Source organism: Orussus abietinus, unplaced genomic scaffold, assembly GCF_000612105.2.
Source record: "Orussus abietinus isolate OABI.00-Male unplaced genomic scaffold, Oabi_2.0 scaffold122, whole genome shotgun sequence".
Taxonomy (NCBI): domain Eukaryota; kingdom Metazoa; phylum Arthropoda; class Insecta; order Hymenoptera; family Orussidae; genus Orussus; species Orussus abietinus.
In genome coordinates, this window is record NW_019394329.1 from 187,161 (window position 1) to 202,972 (window position 15,812).

At 39.6% G+C, this 15,812-nt stretch overlaps 1 protein-coding gene across 1 annotated transcript; it reads left to right on the top strand.

Moving 5' to 3' along the window:
* The first annotated feature begins 1,104 nt into the window (after positions 1–1,104).
* Positions 1,105–7,736, top strand: LOC105700176 (extensin-2). Its single transcript, XM_023431794.1, has 4 exons — positions 1,105–1,116; positions 2,912–3,009; positions 3,671–4,075; positions 6,263–7,736. The coding sequence occupies exons 1-4, from the start codon at positions 1,105–1,107 to the stop codon at positions 6,477–6,479; spliced, it is 732 nt and encodes a 243-aa protein (XP_023287562.1). The 3' UTR covers positions 6,480–7,736.
* Positions 7,737–15,812: the final 8,076 nt, after the last annotated feature.

A 15,812-nucleotide genomic window follows, 5' to 3' on the forward strand; every position in this document is an offset into this window, starting at 1 on the left:
TAGAAAAATGAATATAAAGAAATTGAATACATCGAAGAGTACGTCTTAAAGATCTCAGAAAAAGGGACTTGATTTTCCCTCCGACTTCGCTCGAGCTCTCCTCAGTCAGAACTAACTCTCATTCGATCATTCTCATCCAGCCTCGCTCTAATTTCTTTCTCACTCAATTTATATTCCTCACTCTCTCATTCCCACACTCATCAATACATTTCTTTGTGCGTCAAAATTCTCACTCACCGAGTCATACGGCCGCCCGCACTGCACGAACTCTCAACCACGCATAAACGGTATCACCTATCCAGCTGTCATTTAATCTAAATACTTCTCACCTCACCCCACAATCATACAAACATTACATTTCACTCTAACTCCTATTTGTGCCCATAATTATGAAAGTGGTCTAAGTCAAAATTAAAAAAAAAAATGAGTTTATCAGTTATTTCACGCCATATTATTGCAAACGAAATTAATTCAATGTAATTTCGAAACAAAAAATATATGACTTAGACCACTTTCATAATTATGGGCACACTTATTCTTAATCTTTATTGCCTTATTGGCGACACAACTATTCGTATAGCTAAACGCTTTCATCTTTTTTTATTCCATTAACTTTATTGGATCGCACAGGGCACTGACACTACAGAAATAATGATTTCTACATCGTTAACAATCGTTTGTTTGAATCCGCGGGACTGAAATAACAATCGTTAAAAATCCAGCAGGGAGTCGGATTTATTTTCCTTTGTAATTATATTCGATTATGCGGTAACATTCCTGGTGCAGCGCTCCGCTCCCAAAAAGGTTGTCCATCTTCTGGAGACCCGACCTGCTCGTGAAATTACTATTCGCGATATTAGGTTCATTGCAAGGAGGACCTGGAAATGATGCGTTCAATCTTTGGGACGTGATCAGGGACAGAACAGGCCGCAGATAGCGTTTTCAAAGCTGCGGCATTGCGGACTCGCGCTGAGGTTATGCCGAGGTGGTGGTCGGGCCCATGGGCGGGTCCAGCCGCTCCCGAAGGGGACCTATATAAGTAGACCTGCGGACCGTGTAACGCGATCCTTATAATACAACCATTGGAGCCTCTTCGACTACAATATGGCATCCCTCGTGAGTAGTTTACACCTTGCCATTGCTTCTGCGGAACATTGCTTAAACGAACGCACCGAATATGCGTGCGGGCCCGCAATGCGCGAACTGACCCCCGAGGACTTGTGATTTCTGTTTTTTTTATTTAACATCGAGGAACCGCCTCCTGTCAACAGTTAAATGACGTTCGAGGTGTGCCCGGGTAACGAGGCTGCAAGAAGATCGTGATTGTATCGGTCGAGTGCTAAGGATCGCGTGGGAATCCGCTGTGAGACGATCGCGAATTACTGTGAGAACGTGAAAGTGGTAACAAATGGATGGATAACTAGTAGGGACGATTAATGGTTTTGACGAAGAGAATGATTCTGTCGGCGAAACGGAAAATCAGCATCATTAATTATTTTGATGAAGGAAAAACCAAGGTTTTGTCGGAAACGAGAAAAATGGAGATGGTTAATGATTTTAACGAAGAGGATTATTTTAGCGGAGACAAATCATGATTTCTATTAAGGGAACAATTTCATTCGAGACGGGGGAAATAGATTTTGACGAAGAGAATGATGTCTACAGATAAATGAAATCGCAGTTTGCAGGAAATACTGTCCAGACAAATGCTCGATCTTTCGGGAAATATTTAATACGGTGCTTCTATAACATTCATTTATTATTTTCTTATTTATCTTTTAATGATTTTCCATTTGTACATTAAATCGAAAGGAGAGGTTACTACGGTGGTGAATTAAACGTTGAGTAAATATGAATTATCAGTAGAGTAAAAATGTGTACCATTCCCTAGATCACATCTATGAATATTCTTCAAATCTTTTAATATACTCTGGATATTTGAAATACTCAGTGAATATTCTGTTTACATTCGTAAGCCAGCACATGCTTTGAATATTCTCAAAAAGGTTTGTATGAATTTTTACAATTTTTTTAAATGTAAGGAATACTTTCATCTATAGGATGATAGTTATAACGTCTAAACTGCTTATATATTTCTATCTGACTGTAGAACAATTACATCTCATATACAGTGCACTGATTTATTAAATAAAATACCCACCAATTAATTTTGAATAAATCTTACATTTTTTCGTCTGAACAATAGTAATAAAATAAATCTTAACAATTGTGATACTGGGTCGAAATCGAACACGCACGGAAAAAATGAAAATAAAAGCTAACTTCTACCCATAAGTATTTCTTACAAATGTAACTTGGTAATGCGCTACTACTATTTTCTAACCTATAAAGGCTAAAATTTACTCGTGTCACGCACTTTGAATGCTCTAATAAGTTTTTGATAAATTGAGGTTGTGTTTATTATACCTTTACCGTACCTGGTTATCCATTTATAAATACGTGTGAATTTCTATCTGAGACACCCTACGTTTCAATCGTCATCACGTACCTTGACAGAATTACGATTAGTAATTACTATGACCGAAGAAAATTTTGTTGTTTCATAGGTGACAATATTTTGTCAATTGAAAAGAACATTTATTTCTAGTTCAAAAATACAGTGACATAAAAATGCCTAACGGGGAATTCAAAGTCTGATATATTATTTATGACCTGATCGTTTTACAGTAATATATGTATATGGAATCTATTTATTACTAGCATGACAATATTTTCTGAATATCTGTACAAATATTCCTGTGGATATTATATGATTGTCCACCGGCCGGACATTCTGCGTTCCATGAATATTCACTGTATATCTTAAATATTTGGAAAGTTTTAAATGTTGATGAGATTATTTTGCATTACTTATGTAGTGTGATAATTATATGTCGTATGTCATTGACAGAATGTTTTCAAGGTACCATATCTCCTGTTGTGTGTTGGACTTGCGGCTGCCCAGTACCATACGACGACTCCAGTGCCAATTCTGAAACAAATAAATAGGTAAATAAATGACACACAGTTATATCAATAACCAAAGAATCGTTACCAAGCATAACTATCTTCCCTTTCATTTTATTGAAACTAAAAAAAAATTGATTCCCTCTGTGAAGAATTTTTATTTCGACCAAAGGCGGAAAAGAACATTGCAACCAAAATATTGACAGAGGGTTCGTTTAATTATCCTGATAGGCACTTCTGTCATATTTTACCAGTCGACGGACACGCTGACATGCCTTGGGACACAAATCTCTGTTTCGCAACTGCGTTATACATAATACTTGAACCTACCCCATAACGCTTAACAACTGCGTTCTCGTAAACACATTATTGAGTAAAAGTTATTCGGTTTAATAGCACTTTCCATAATACGCAAACGCGTATCCTGCTTTCTATTCGAACCATCAATTTTGGTCTCTGTCTACGCGGAAGTCAATTGTTCCTTTAATAACAATCAGAAAATAACTTACTGTATTTCATTCCGACCAATCAAAGATTACCAATTTTTTAGGAATCACTTCTTATTATTTTTATTGTCCAAAATTCTTGTACTTAATAATAGATAATTACTTTTGGTCTTATTATTGGACGACATTTTTTGAAGCCCTGAATTAAATGGAATTTCTTATTCAACGGAATTCTATTTGGACTTCTTTTTATTGAGGCACAACGGAGATGGCAGCTACAGTTACGGTTACGAAGCTGCAGATGGGTCCTACAAGATCGAGTCAAAGTATCCAACTGGAGAAGTGTATGGAAAGTATGGATTTCTTGACGACACCGGCAGTCTTCGAGAAATCGAGTACGGTGCCTCTCGTCGAGGGTTTGAACCAGCTGGTACCGACATCAACGTTCCTCCACCGACCTTGAAGGGAAACGGCATCGCTGGAACACGCGAACCTGAAGACGATGGCCAATATAGAGAAGACCCGTCGATTTATTACACGGACCCCAAGTACACTAATGGAGAACGCTACGAGCCAGCGCCAAAGCAGAGATACCAGCAACCAGCGTTAAATCTTCCTCGGCAACAGCCAGCTCCTGCTGCGTACAACCCTGCGCCTAAGAGGTCAGATATCAACTAGAAAAAACAAATTAAATAATATTTTTATAATAAAAGCGACTTTTAATGCCCTGTTTGAATCTTAAGGTGAAGTGAAACACCCTTCAAATCAGTTGATTCGAATACAGCACTTTATTTTCAGGGTATTAGACCAAACTATCCGAAACTTTGACACATCACTCCTGATCATCTAAGAATTGTCCTGACACATTGAAAATTTGGATTTATGGAAAAAATTTTTTAACTTAGCCCAGACCAGAACCAAAATGGCGTCGAGCTCTCATACTTCGATCAATATACAATTATCGAAGGCTCTGATATGAGAAACTAAAGGGTCAGGACAATTTTGCGATAATTTCTAATTTTCTGGTAATCGATAAACTCGAATTTCAACGGGATAAAGGCAAAGAAAGTGTTGTGTGCGCTTCTATGATAAAACAATGGGAATACGAGGTCTCGGAGTGAAAATTTAATTGACCTGGAAATCACAGATGGCGCAGGGGGTCCCTCTGCAGTCAATTAGGGCCCCAGAAAGCATGAATCCAGAGGATTTCTGGAGTTTCACTTCGATTTCTTGATATTTATTGTACGAAAACGACAGGTGGAGTATGCCATTTGGTACAATATCCAATATAATTCGATACAGCTGTCAACATAAAAACGAACGTCGGCAGCGTAGGCATTTAGAAAAATCTTCTTTATCGACGTCGATCAAGTTCCTCGACGTGTTTCACTTCACCTTAAAGGGAAGTTAATGCATAGGTACTGTCTTGCTGGTCAGGTGGAGCTATAGAAAATTGACAAAACTCGAATTTAAAATAGAGGAAGACGTACAGTTGCTGCAGTTAGGACGGTGGCAGAAGTTAGGAATTTGAAAGTAGTATTTACTTTCATTCGCGATGATAAACCTTGAATCGATTATCATTCAAACACGATTGATCGTTTCCTATACATATTGAAGCACGTCATTAGTTTCTCTGCCGGAACTAACTTATTACTCTTCTCTGGTGGGGAAAGGTTAACAACCCTGGCCTCAATTTGTTTAATGGTTTTCACTTCAAGCTAATGCTCATTTGACCTAAATCGTGAATTTCGATTTGTGTATTTTAATGGACGATAAGGGCACATTGTAAACTTAAAATTCGGAAAATGAAATTCTTCTGCAATTTCAGGTGATCGTCTCCTGGTTGACATAAATCCCTAAATAGGACATACTCACTGAACACTGTTATATAACTGTTAGGTAAATGTTACGTTTTCGAAGCTAACGTGTTATGTAGCATAAAAGTAACATGGAAGTTAGATGTTTGTTATTATTTCCCACTTAATAAGGTAACATGTTATGTAACATGTTATATTAATGTTATAAGTTCAGTTACCTTAAAATAATATTAGTTTTTCAAACATTTAATACAAAAATAATGCAATTTTATAAGAAATTATGTAATTTTTTATTTTGTAATATTTTGTGGCACTTGGCAATAATTAGGTATTATATAGTAAATCAGACTTTAAATGAAATTATGTGAATGAAATACTATCTGATTTTATTTAAAGGCTATGATTTCATTCGACTAGGAAACAATTATGATAATGTGTATGCGAGTACGAATTAAAATCACATTTTTTTCATACGAGTAGTAAACAAAATATGACATATATTAATTTTATGACATTTAACGATGACGATGATGTAATAAAACGGATGACGGTTAGCACCAATGTAGTTCTGTTTTGTTACAAATATGTGCTGCATATACACAGTATTATCAGGACAGTAACATAATGTAAGATAAAAGTAACAAAGTTACGCTACATTTATATAGATATGATAGTTACAAATGTTATGTAACCCGTTAGCTCCCTGTTACATAATTATTAAGTTACTGCATTGTAACAAACGCTATATAACTAGTTAGCTCTATGTTACGTAATAGTTAGGTTACTACATTGCAGCAAACGTTATGTTATTTGTTAGTTTTAAGTTATATAACTGTTAGGTTTGGTGTTCAGTGGGTATGTGATGTAGAAAGTCCATGAAATAGTATATGCGTACATAATACAATGTATTAAAGGCGGTCTCGTGTCCGCCAGGGTATAATACAACGGTACTTCAAGTACTTCTTCTATTATCCAGTAAATACTTCTAGAAGACAATGTTTACAATTAAATAATAATTAAATCTTTTTACAGCTATTCAGCACCTTCGGCATACGGTCCACGAGCTGGTGCCCCATCGCAACATCGTCCACAATACCAGCAACAATATCAGCAACAATATCAGGGCCAGTATCGTCAACCACATTTCGCTCCAGTTGCATCTCCATTGCCGCAGGCTCCTTATCAAGGATCTCCCACACCCAATGCAGGAGTCAATTTGGGATCTTACACCGTTCACTACAGGCGATAAGACTCCTAAAACATACCTAGAAAATATTTCTTATGTACATAGTTCACCTACCGAATTGGTGGGTAATCGAGCTGAAAAATTTGGCAGCTTTTCTCCAGTGAGAGCAACAAAAAGGTTCTTCGATATCAAGCTCGTAATCTGAGACGGTCAATTCGCAGGCCTGAAGAGAACTGTGGCTTTCACCCTTTGATACCTCAAAAATCCTTTTATATTTCTACCTCCTACGCACCCCGACCTACGGCAACCTTTGCACGTGGAATTTCAAGGGCAGCAGGATTCAATTCCCGATAAGTGGTCTAAAGAACAATATTTATGCATCGTAAGTGTCACGCGGGCCTAACGTAAATTTCGCAATACTAAGGGTACAAGTCTCTGCACCTAAATAAACGAAATCTGATAGTCACTGTCGATTTAACAAAATGAAATTCAAGCATATGATGGGAATTGGGTTTTTCGTTCTGAGGCGTCGGTCTCCATTCTTTAAAGAGAGAGCGGAATTTATCCAGGATCTTTAATATTTTGTACTCGAAGAATGCTTAGAGAGATAAAAATAATTCATGTTTAAAAGGAGGTCATTTTTTCTTAGGAAATGACCCGGTTTTGTAATATTTGGACCTGCAGTATGTCTTAAGTAATGTATGTTGCAATTGTTGATTTAAAGTGGTCAAATCGTTTCACGACAAAGCGTTCAAGTTTACGAGGGAATTTGTCAATCGACTAAACAAATGCAAACTATGTCTTGGCGCAACGAGTACATAAACGTTTATTCGACTTCATGAACATTTCTGTGAGTTAGGATAATTTACGTCGAAAAGCGATAGAAGTATTTTCAGATTTTTCCACAAGTTTTAGAGCCATTTATTGCGTTAACTGGGTTGAAAAAGTTACAAAATTGAAAATTGCTCGATGTACCGCAATTATTCTAATTAACGAAAGTGTAGCAACGTTCCTTTTCTGTGTTCTGTTTATAGGGTGCAACGTGCTGTTAGAATGTTCAGAAACATTTTAAAGGACAGACTTGTCTCTACATTTTAATAACAATATTTTTGTTTCAAAGATTTTGTTCATTCCTTGAATGGCCGAAAGTTGTTTAGAATGCTGTTCAAATTACAAAGCTCGCGTCTCCGCCACGGAACTTTTGAAATCACCTGTGCGTTCCTTAGCCCTCAAAATTATTGATATATGGGTATGTAAAATTACGTGACGTTGATGTTACATACTCATATATCAATAATTTTTAGGTCTTGTTTGATTTTTCCGGCGAAACTTAGTACAGAACGTTATTATTGCTCCAATCGTTTGTGACCAAACAATTCATTTGTGAATCATAAATTTCTAAACATTTTAAGGTATAAAAATGTTTATACATTGTAAACTTACAAACAGTAGGTTTACAAATAGCAGGTTATTATCGAAAAGTTAAAATTTAAAAATTTAACGTCATATCAAAATATATAATATATATTTTACTGTTTCTTCGCATGAAAAGAAAACCTAGGTTCCAGGTAATCAGCAACAGTCGAAATGACACAGAAATTAATATTTAAAACACAATTATCATTTTCAAAATGTAGAGCGAAGTCGGTGCTTTAAAATCGTATATAACACGGACACAAAGGAGAAACAATATACTTTGTTTGAAAACCGAGCGTCAAATTTTAAACGTTAAAAATCACAACACATTTCGTGGACATCCTAATATACCTAAGAGTTTGAATTTTTTTCAATCACCATTCTTGGTTCCATTCGGAGCAAGCTTTTCAAAACTTGGGAATAACGACTAAAATTTGACTTCGAGACATGTGACGCAAACGCGATCCCTCTGGTCAACGACACGCCGTTTACTCTTCTGCATTGTTCTCGAGTCGTCGAGGCACGCATCGGTCGCGTTTACAACGCACGCGGAAACGCCGACGCGCGTCCGAGCTCCGCCCGTAAATGGAAAGCCGTAAGCGCGCCGTCTATATCGAGTCGGGATCTTTGTTATGCAAAAAAAGAAGTAAAAGTTACGTGGATCCGCGTAGCCGCTCCCTTTGGGAACGCTTTCAGTCGGTCGCCGATTGCGATAGGCGTATCACTGGGCGACCTTGTCGCTTCGGTACCTTTGTCCGTTTGCCGGTGCGTGGCCGTTTCAGGATACGGCTCGCAATGATCTCTTTTCCTTCGGCGGACCCGCGGAGACGCGGCGAGTACTCGCGTGCACTCGCCGGCCACACCCAGGAATTTCTTCCATTACTCCCGTCTTCGGCACCACGACCATCCGCTTCGACGGAGCCGCCATAATTGGTCTCACCTTTGAGGTGACGTGAAAGGCCGGCCACGGGCCCTTAGGGGACCGCGGGATCGATTCCTTTTAACACTAGATTGCCGGATGTTGGGTATATACCTATTTCGCCTGAAATGAGTCAATTTGACTCAAACATCGAAATTGAGTTTTTAAAACAAAATAAAATTTTTTTTTAATGAAACTTTATTCAAAACAATTGTTACATATATATTCTGGAAGCACTCTTTACAGTACCAAGTATAATATTTCTTTTGGAATAGGAAGTTGGCCCTGAGACGTCTTTGAATTTGGTATGACTGGGAAATCTACCAGTATTTTTACCATCTTTCAATGTTTCCCATAATGTCCCGTCGGCAGCCCTTTGTGTTGAAATTTCTTCATTGTCGGATCTGTCTGCGGGGTGTAATTCACTTTCGGTTTAAAAATCAGGAATATATCTTACTCTTTTTCTGCCAACAGTTATGTAACGATCACTATCACTAGCACTTGATTCACTTTCAGATAGAAAACAAGCTCTTCTTTTTCTAGGAGCTATACGATGAAGATCTTCATCTTCCCTGCTCGAAAATTCAATCCTATTAGCTTGATTCTCTATTTCATATAGTTCGGTATCGGATGCATCGGATTCGATATCTGACTGGTTTCCTCTTATTTGGGTCATTTTTTTTCGCGATTTAAGATCTCTTACATTTTTTGTCACAATAGCAACCCTTATCTAGAACTAAAATATTTATTTACATTTACGTAAATACATCTTATAAATAAATTTTGAAATTACCTTGGAACGCAAAAATTCTTCAAAAATAATTTACATTACTAAAAATGCATTATTCTCTCCGATGCCATACATCGAAATGGAAGAACACAAAGAATTTTTTATCAGAGCTTTCGTAAAAGCCTTCAACAAAAAAGACTTGCAACAAATAATTTCACAATATTGAATGTGCAAGTTTTCAATAGATATCTAGCTAGTAAATTGATAAGTTTGAACGTGAAAACTATCGAATCGGATTGTTTACAATCAATTTCTATGGGCAAGAAATAAGTTACATGTATCTAAAGCGACCAAGATTAAAAATATTTAATGAGTCAATTTGACTCACATCCGTCAAATTAGGTATAGCACATATGCATTTTTGGAACTAAGAGGGGGGAGAGGAAGGAATCAGCATTTGTATACATTTCATAATTTTATTAAAAACCAACATATGTTTTAAAGATGAATTATTTAAGTTTTTATATATGTATAGCAATAAAATCGTAAATGAGTCAAATTGACTCGTTCCGGCAATCTAGTGTTAAATACGCCGAGGTTCTTTTGTTCCTTCGAACGTTCCCCCGTGCGACATTCCACGGTTCAATAAGAATTAACGAATACCGATTCCAGGGCAAACTGTTGCTGAAAACTCGGCTAGGGCCTTTTTCCAGGCGCCACGCCACGAGAAAGGCGCGACAAATGGCGGCTTTGACGACGGCCGTCTTGCTTGCGTCCTTGAGCTTCCGTTATTTCCTCGGAAGTATGCCGAAGGAAAAGAGTAATAAAGTAGATCCATACCATTAATACTTAACCAGGATGTGACTCCTTTTGCCTCGGCGCGGAAGACGTGGGAATTTTTTAGAATTTTCGGTCGATTCTTTTCAGGAAACGAGAGCATTACCACGTGCAATCCTCGAAGTAGTTGTGCACTTTGGCAACGACTTTGTATTAACCTTTCAGCTACTGCGAACTTGGCCGAGGAGTTCAACGCCTGTTTGGATAACTCACCGGAAAGTGCAAATATTTAACAGAGTATAACAAAATTCGTCCCCACGGTTTGCGCATCGCTATCTTTGTTGAAATATAACCTACAGATCTTGTACAATTTTGTTCTATGGTACGCTGTTTACCTATAATAATGAATTGAAAAACAGCCAAGGACACGTAGAAAAATAATTCACGGACATAACAAGAAATGTTACTTGCTGCAACAAATATGAACGCTTGGAAATGGACCAGCAACATTTTTGTCCAGAAACATTTTTGTTATATTGACAACAAAAAGGCGATTACTTCCCTGTGGAAACACGAATTCTATTCACAAGTACTATATTCTTTTCTTGCGGCAACAAATTGTATATCGCTCATTAATTTGAATAGTGACGACAATATTTTTTGGCTGTTGCAACAAATTCATTTGCTAATTCAGTAAGTACTTTTTTTTAAAGAGAGCTCTCCAGTGGCTACTTCTACGATTCGATATAATTGAAAACATTTTTATTGTTGATGCGATTATTGCTGCAGTGTGAGTAAAACTTTATCAGCAATGCTGCCCTTTGCTAAAAGTGCAAATATCTTTCTTTCCGTGCACGCGCGTCGGTTACCCGAACGCGGATCAACTGCATTGTGCTGTATATGGTGTGGAGCAAAAAAATGCACAGCAATTTCTCCGATTCGCATTCCGCTTGGCGCCGGGTTGACTATTTTTTAATTAATTATTATACGCAAACTGCACCCGATAACGCCAAACTTTATTGTCGCTAGGTTTCGACGCTAAGGCGCCCCCTGAGCGGCACAGCTTCATTTCTTTCGTGTTGTTTTCACCCTCGCCGGTGATTGGTCGGTTACCTGGTTTTCATCATCTTGCAGTTCTCCACGGGATATCCACAATCATGCTTCGGTTACTCGGTAGTCAGGGCCATCAGACCGGGTTAGGCGCGCCGTAGAACGACATCCATGCTCCACAAGGATACCTGTCTCACTTATGAGACCCCCCGGCACACAGCCCCTCGTCTCACTTCGGAGACACCTCTGGCACACAGCCACTCGTCTAATTTCAGATACATCTCCGGTACACAGCCACTCCTCTCACTTCAGAGACACCTCCGGCATACAGCCACTTGTCTCACTTCAGAGACACCGTTGGCATACAGCCACTCGTCTCACTTGAGAGACACCTCCGACATACGGTCACTTCTCTCACTTCAGAGACACCGTTGGCACACAGCCACTCGTCTCACTTCAGAGACACCTCTGGCATACAGCCACTCGTCTAATTTCAGATACATCTCCGGTACACAGCCACTCCTCTCACTTCAGAGACACCTCCGACATACGGTCACTTCTCTCACTTCAAAGACACCTCCGGCACACAGCCACTCGTCTCACTTGAGAGACACCTCCGACATACGGTCACTTCTCTCACTTCAAAGACACCTCCGGCACACAGCCACTCGTCTCACTTCAGAGATCACTCGGCATGGGATTCCCGCCCGCGGGTGATTCCTCAGCCATCCGTCGTTATGCCTCGCTCTAGAGACCCCCTGGCACAACCAGCCTGTCTCGCTTTAGAGACCTGTCCACACACAGAATCCCTTCGCTTGTAGGAAACCCCTGAGCCCCCGGACCGGCATGATCGGGGCAAGATCAGCCGCCGACTCGGCATCACACCCGCGGGACCCGGACACGGGCACTTGAACATGGAGTTAGACTCGATACGAAACACGCCGCCTACCGCCGGATCGGGGCATGGATACATGAACCTTTGGAGCACAGTTCCACGTGGGGCGCGCCACATACCCGGACACCCGGCATCACCGATTCGGAGGCACAACAGCTCGAAGACTCTCCCCGAGCGAGTCCGGAAATCGAGTGGTACAGAAATCTGATAGTCTCGGCACGACGCATCTTTACTTATGTATTGAATTTTCACGCGTGAATAATATGTGTGAAAACAAGTTCACAGATTTTATTTATTTTTTAGACTCAACATTGTTTGGATATGGATTAGAAGATCTAATAAATATTAAAGACGAATTTTTCAAAAATGTTGGTTAATTTTTTTCATTAAACGAGAAGATTTCCTCGTGCAGTTCTTGAGGCCGCTTTGCACATTTGCCACCGACTTCGTATTAAATCTAATACGTGGCCAACGTCACGGACCACCGCCCTTGCCTTTCACAACGGACGTCCTTCTGCTCGCCGTGACTTATACGCTCGACGACAAGTAGCTTTTCGTCTACTGGCACTACTCGGCGCTAAACGAAGCGACGTCGCAGAAAATCATTTTTAGGAACCAGATCCTGACCGACAAGAAATCTCCGAAAACGACTTAACACTTCGACGCAGGTCGCGCCACTCTTGGGCGTCGCAGCTGCCGTGCACCACCTGCACCCTTGCACGCTCAGCCAGTTTTATTCGAGGTTTACAGAGGCTATTAAGGTGAAGTGAAACCCCCTTCAAATCAGTCGATTCGAATACAACAATTTTTTTTAAGGGTATTAGACCAAACTGTCCGAAACTTTGACACGTCACTCGTGATCATCTAAGAATTGTCCTGACACATTCAAAATTTGGATTTTTGGAAAAACTTTTTTAACTTAGCCCAGACCAGAACCAAAATGGCGTCGAGCTCTCATATGTCGATCAATATACAATTATCGAAGGCTCTGATATGAGAATGGAAAGAGTCAGGACAATTTTGCGATAATTTAGAATTCTCTGGTAATCGATAAACTCGCATTTCAACGGGATAAAGGCAAAAAAAGTGGTGTATGCGCTCCTATGCTAAAACGATGGGAATACGAGGTCTCGGAGTGAAAATTTAATTGACCTGGTAATCACAGATGGCGCAGGGAGTCCCTCTGCAGACAATTAGGGCCCCAGAAAGCACGAACCCAGAGGATTTCTGCAGTTTTACTTCGATTTCTTGATATTTATTGTACGAAAACGACAGGTGGAGTATGCCATTTGGTACAATATGCAATATAATTCGATACAGCTGTCAATATAAAAACGAACATCGGCAACGTAGGCATTTAGAAAAATCTTCTTCATCGACGTCGATCAAGTTCCTCGACGTGTTTCACTTCACCTTAAGCCGGCGGATAAAAGAATGCCCTTTTTTTTACACTAAAGGTGTTTTTGCGGAGATCGAAGTACACTTGCCCCGATGTTGAAGATGCACATCCTGGTAAGCTCAAGGTACTCGCCGATTTTCTTGTTCAGCGGTTATTACTTTTTATTCAGCTCGTTTTAGAGTTCGTAAAATTAATTTCGAAAGCAGTTAAAAGAGACACGTAGATGCAACTTCCTTTTCATTTTTCAGCGAGGCTTTATTTCGTCAGATTTGGTGGAAAATTTGATGCCCGATCATTGATATCTATTATTAACTCTAGAACCACCATACCCATGAAAATGACGGATTTCAGATGGTCCAGCAAAGACAAAAAATATCCGCCGATAGATCTGGGGTTAATTCTCGCTCGGGTCCCGCTTACCGGGTCATCGGAACTGCACTTGGTGCATTCTGTTGCAAGGCGTGGTGCATAACGGTCTCCGAACGAGTTCTGCCCCGAGAACTGCTTTCCTTTACCGCGTAATAAGTGTGACTTTCCTTATTTCACTGTTTGAAAAAACCCTTCAGGCGAGCGCGCTGTCAACTGCGTTTCAGCTCCCTTTTCAGGCCGCTCTATTTGGACTTCATAAAATTACCCAACAGTATTTCCTAAGGCGACAAATTACCGACTTGTCAAAGCGTCCTATCGGATCGTTTATCATCAAGTAAGCTTGATTGAAATTTATCACAGGCATTGTCACTCAAAAACATTTGGCCGCCTCTTCGCATGTATGGTCGAGGAATCGCAGACTCCAAGAAATGAAAGCGGTGTCGGGTGCAAAAAGTGAACAACAACAAGAATTTATTGATAACAGTTTTAAATCATTCACAAACTTAAACAAATCAATACCGATCGTGACGGTTAGATGAGAGGCGGACGCGTGCTTTAAGTAGCGCGGATATGCGGACCACTGGCGAGAGTGGATTTTGGTCACTTGACGAGGAAGTGACTTGGCGGAGATCGTAGGAGATTCTGTCTGTGCCCAGGGAGACTCCTTTTTTAAGCGCTTTCGGATGCTATCCTCTAGGGCGGAATTTTTTGCAAAGCGTTCGTTGATAGGCATAGCGAAATAAAAGAGGGATTAGTAATCGAAAGCGATTGGTTAATAAGTACTGAGAAGGGGAAAAGTTAGTGTTTTTTAAGGAGGCTTAGGTGGGGAATAAAAAAATGGGCTATAGGACTAGAAGTAAACGAATCATGGGCTAAAGGACCGCGGTAGTGGATAAGAGAGTGACACGCTAGAGTTTCTGTTTATACCTCAATTTAAGTTATGAGCATACGTTACTGAATTGATGGTGCGAGATGACAGGGAGAGACTCGAGGAAGAATAAACAGAATTTGAGATGAGGAAGAAATAGAATACCCAGATCGTTGCAGAAAGTATTCTACTTAAAATTTGGCGTTATAATTTGAACTTTGCGTATTGGCTTGAAAACCACACGTGACATGATAATTGCTATCTGAGATAAAGGAATTCGTTCTCGGTTGAGCCCTTGTTCATTCGGCTCGAACACTCGGGTGCTCATAAAATAGTGCTGTTTAAACGAAGCGCTAGAGTTTCTGTTTAGACATCAATTTAAATTATGAGCATAATACGTGACTGAATCAATGGTGCTATATGACATGAGAGACACGAGGAAAAATAAACGGAACTTAAAATACGGATGAAATAGAACACCCAGATCGGTGCAGAGAGCATTCCAAATTAAAATCTAGCGTTATAATTGTTAGATTATAAATTAGTTCGAATAGTTCTGTATTTGCAGGAATGAAAGTGGGGTTAATAGAAAACAGACGCGGATTCGATTTGGTTTTGTCAATAGCTAATTGCTTTTTCCTATTGATCTGAACAGAGTCCATGTTTTAGAATTCGAGGTTTTAAGTTATGGATCTCAAGAGCGAGACTTACATGAAACGGAGACAGCGAAGAGGGTCGCGGATAATGAGAACTATGTGAGAAATTATATTAGCAATAGATAATTGAACTTTGCGTATTGGCTTGAACATCGCATCTTCGCGATGGAACCGGCGGCGTCGATTACAATTTCCCACGAAGCTTCGCGCTACTTCTTTCGGCATTTAATTATCGTATTCATTAATTACGGGAGGTATTAACACGTAGAAACGATGAATTTCCACTCGTGCGTAAAACAGATAAAGGAACGTGTATA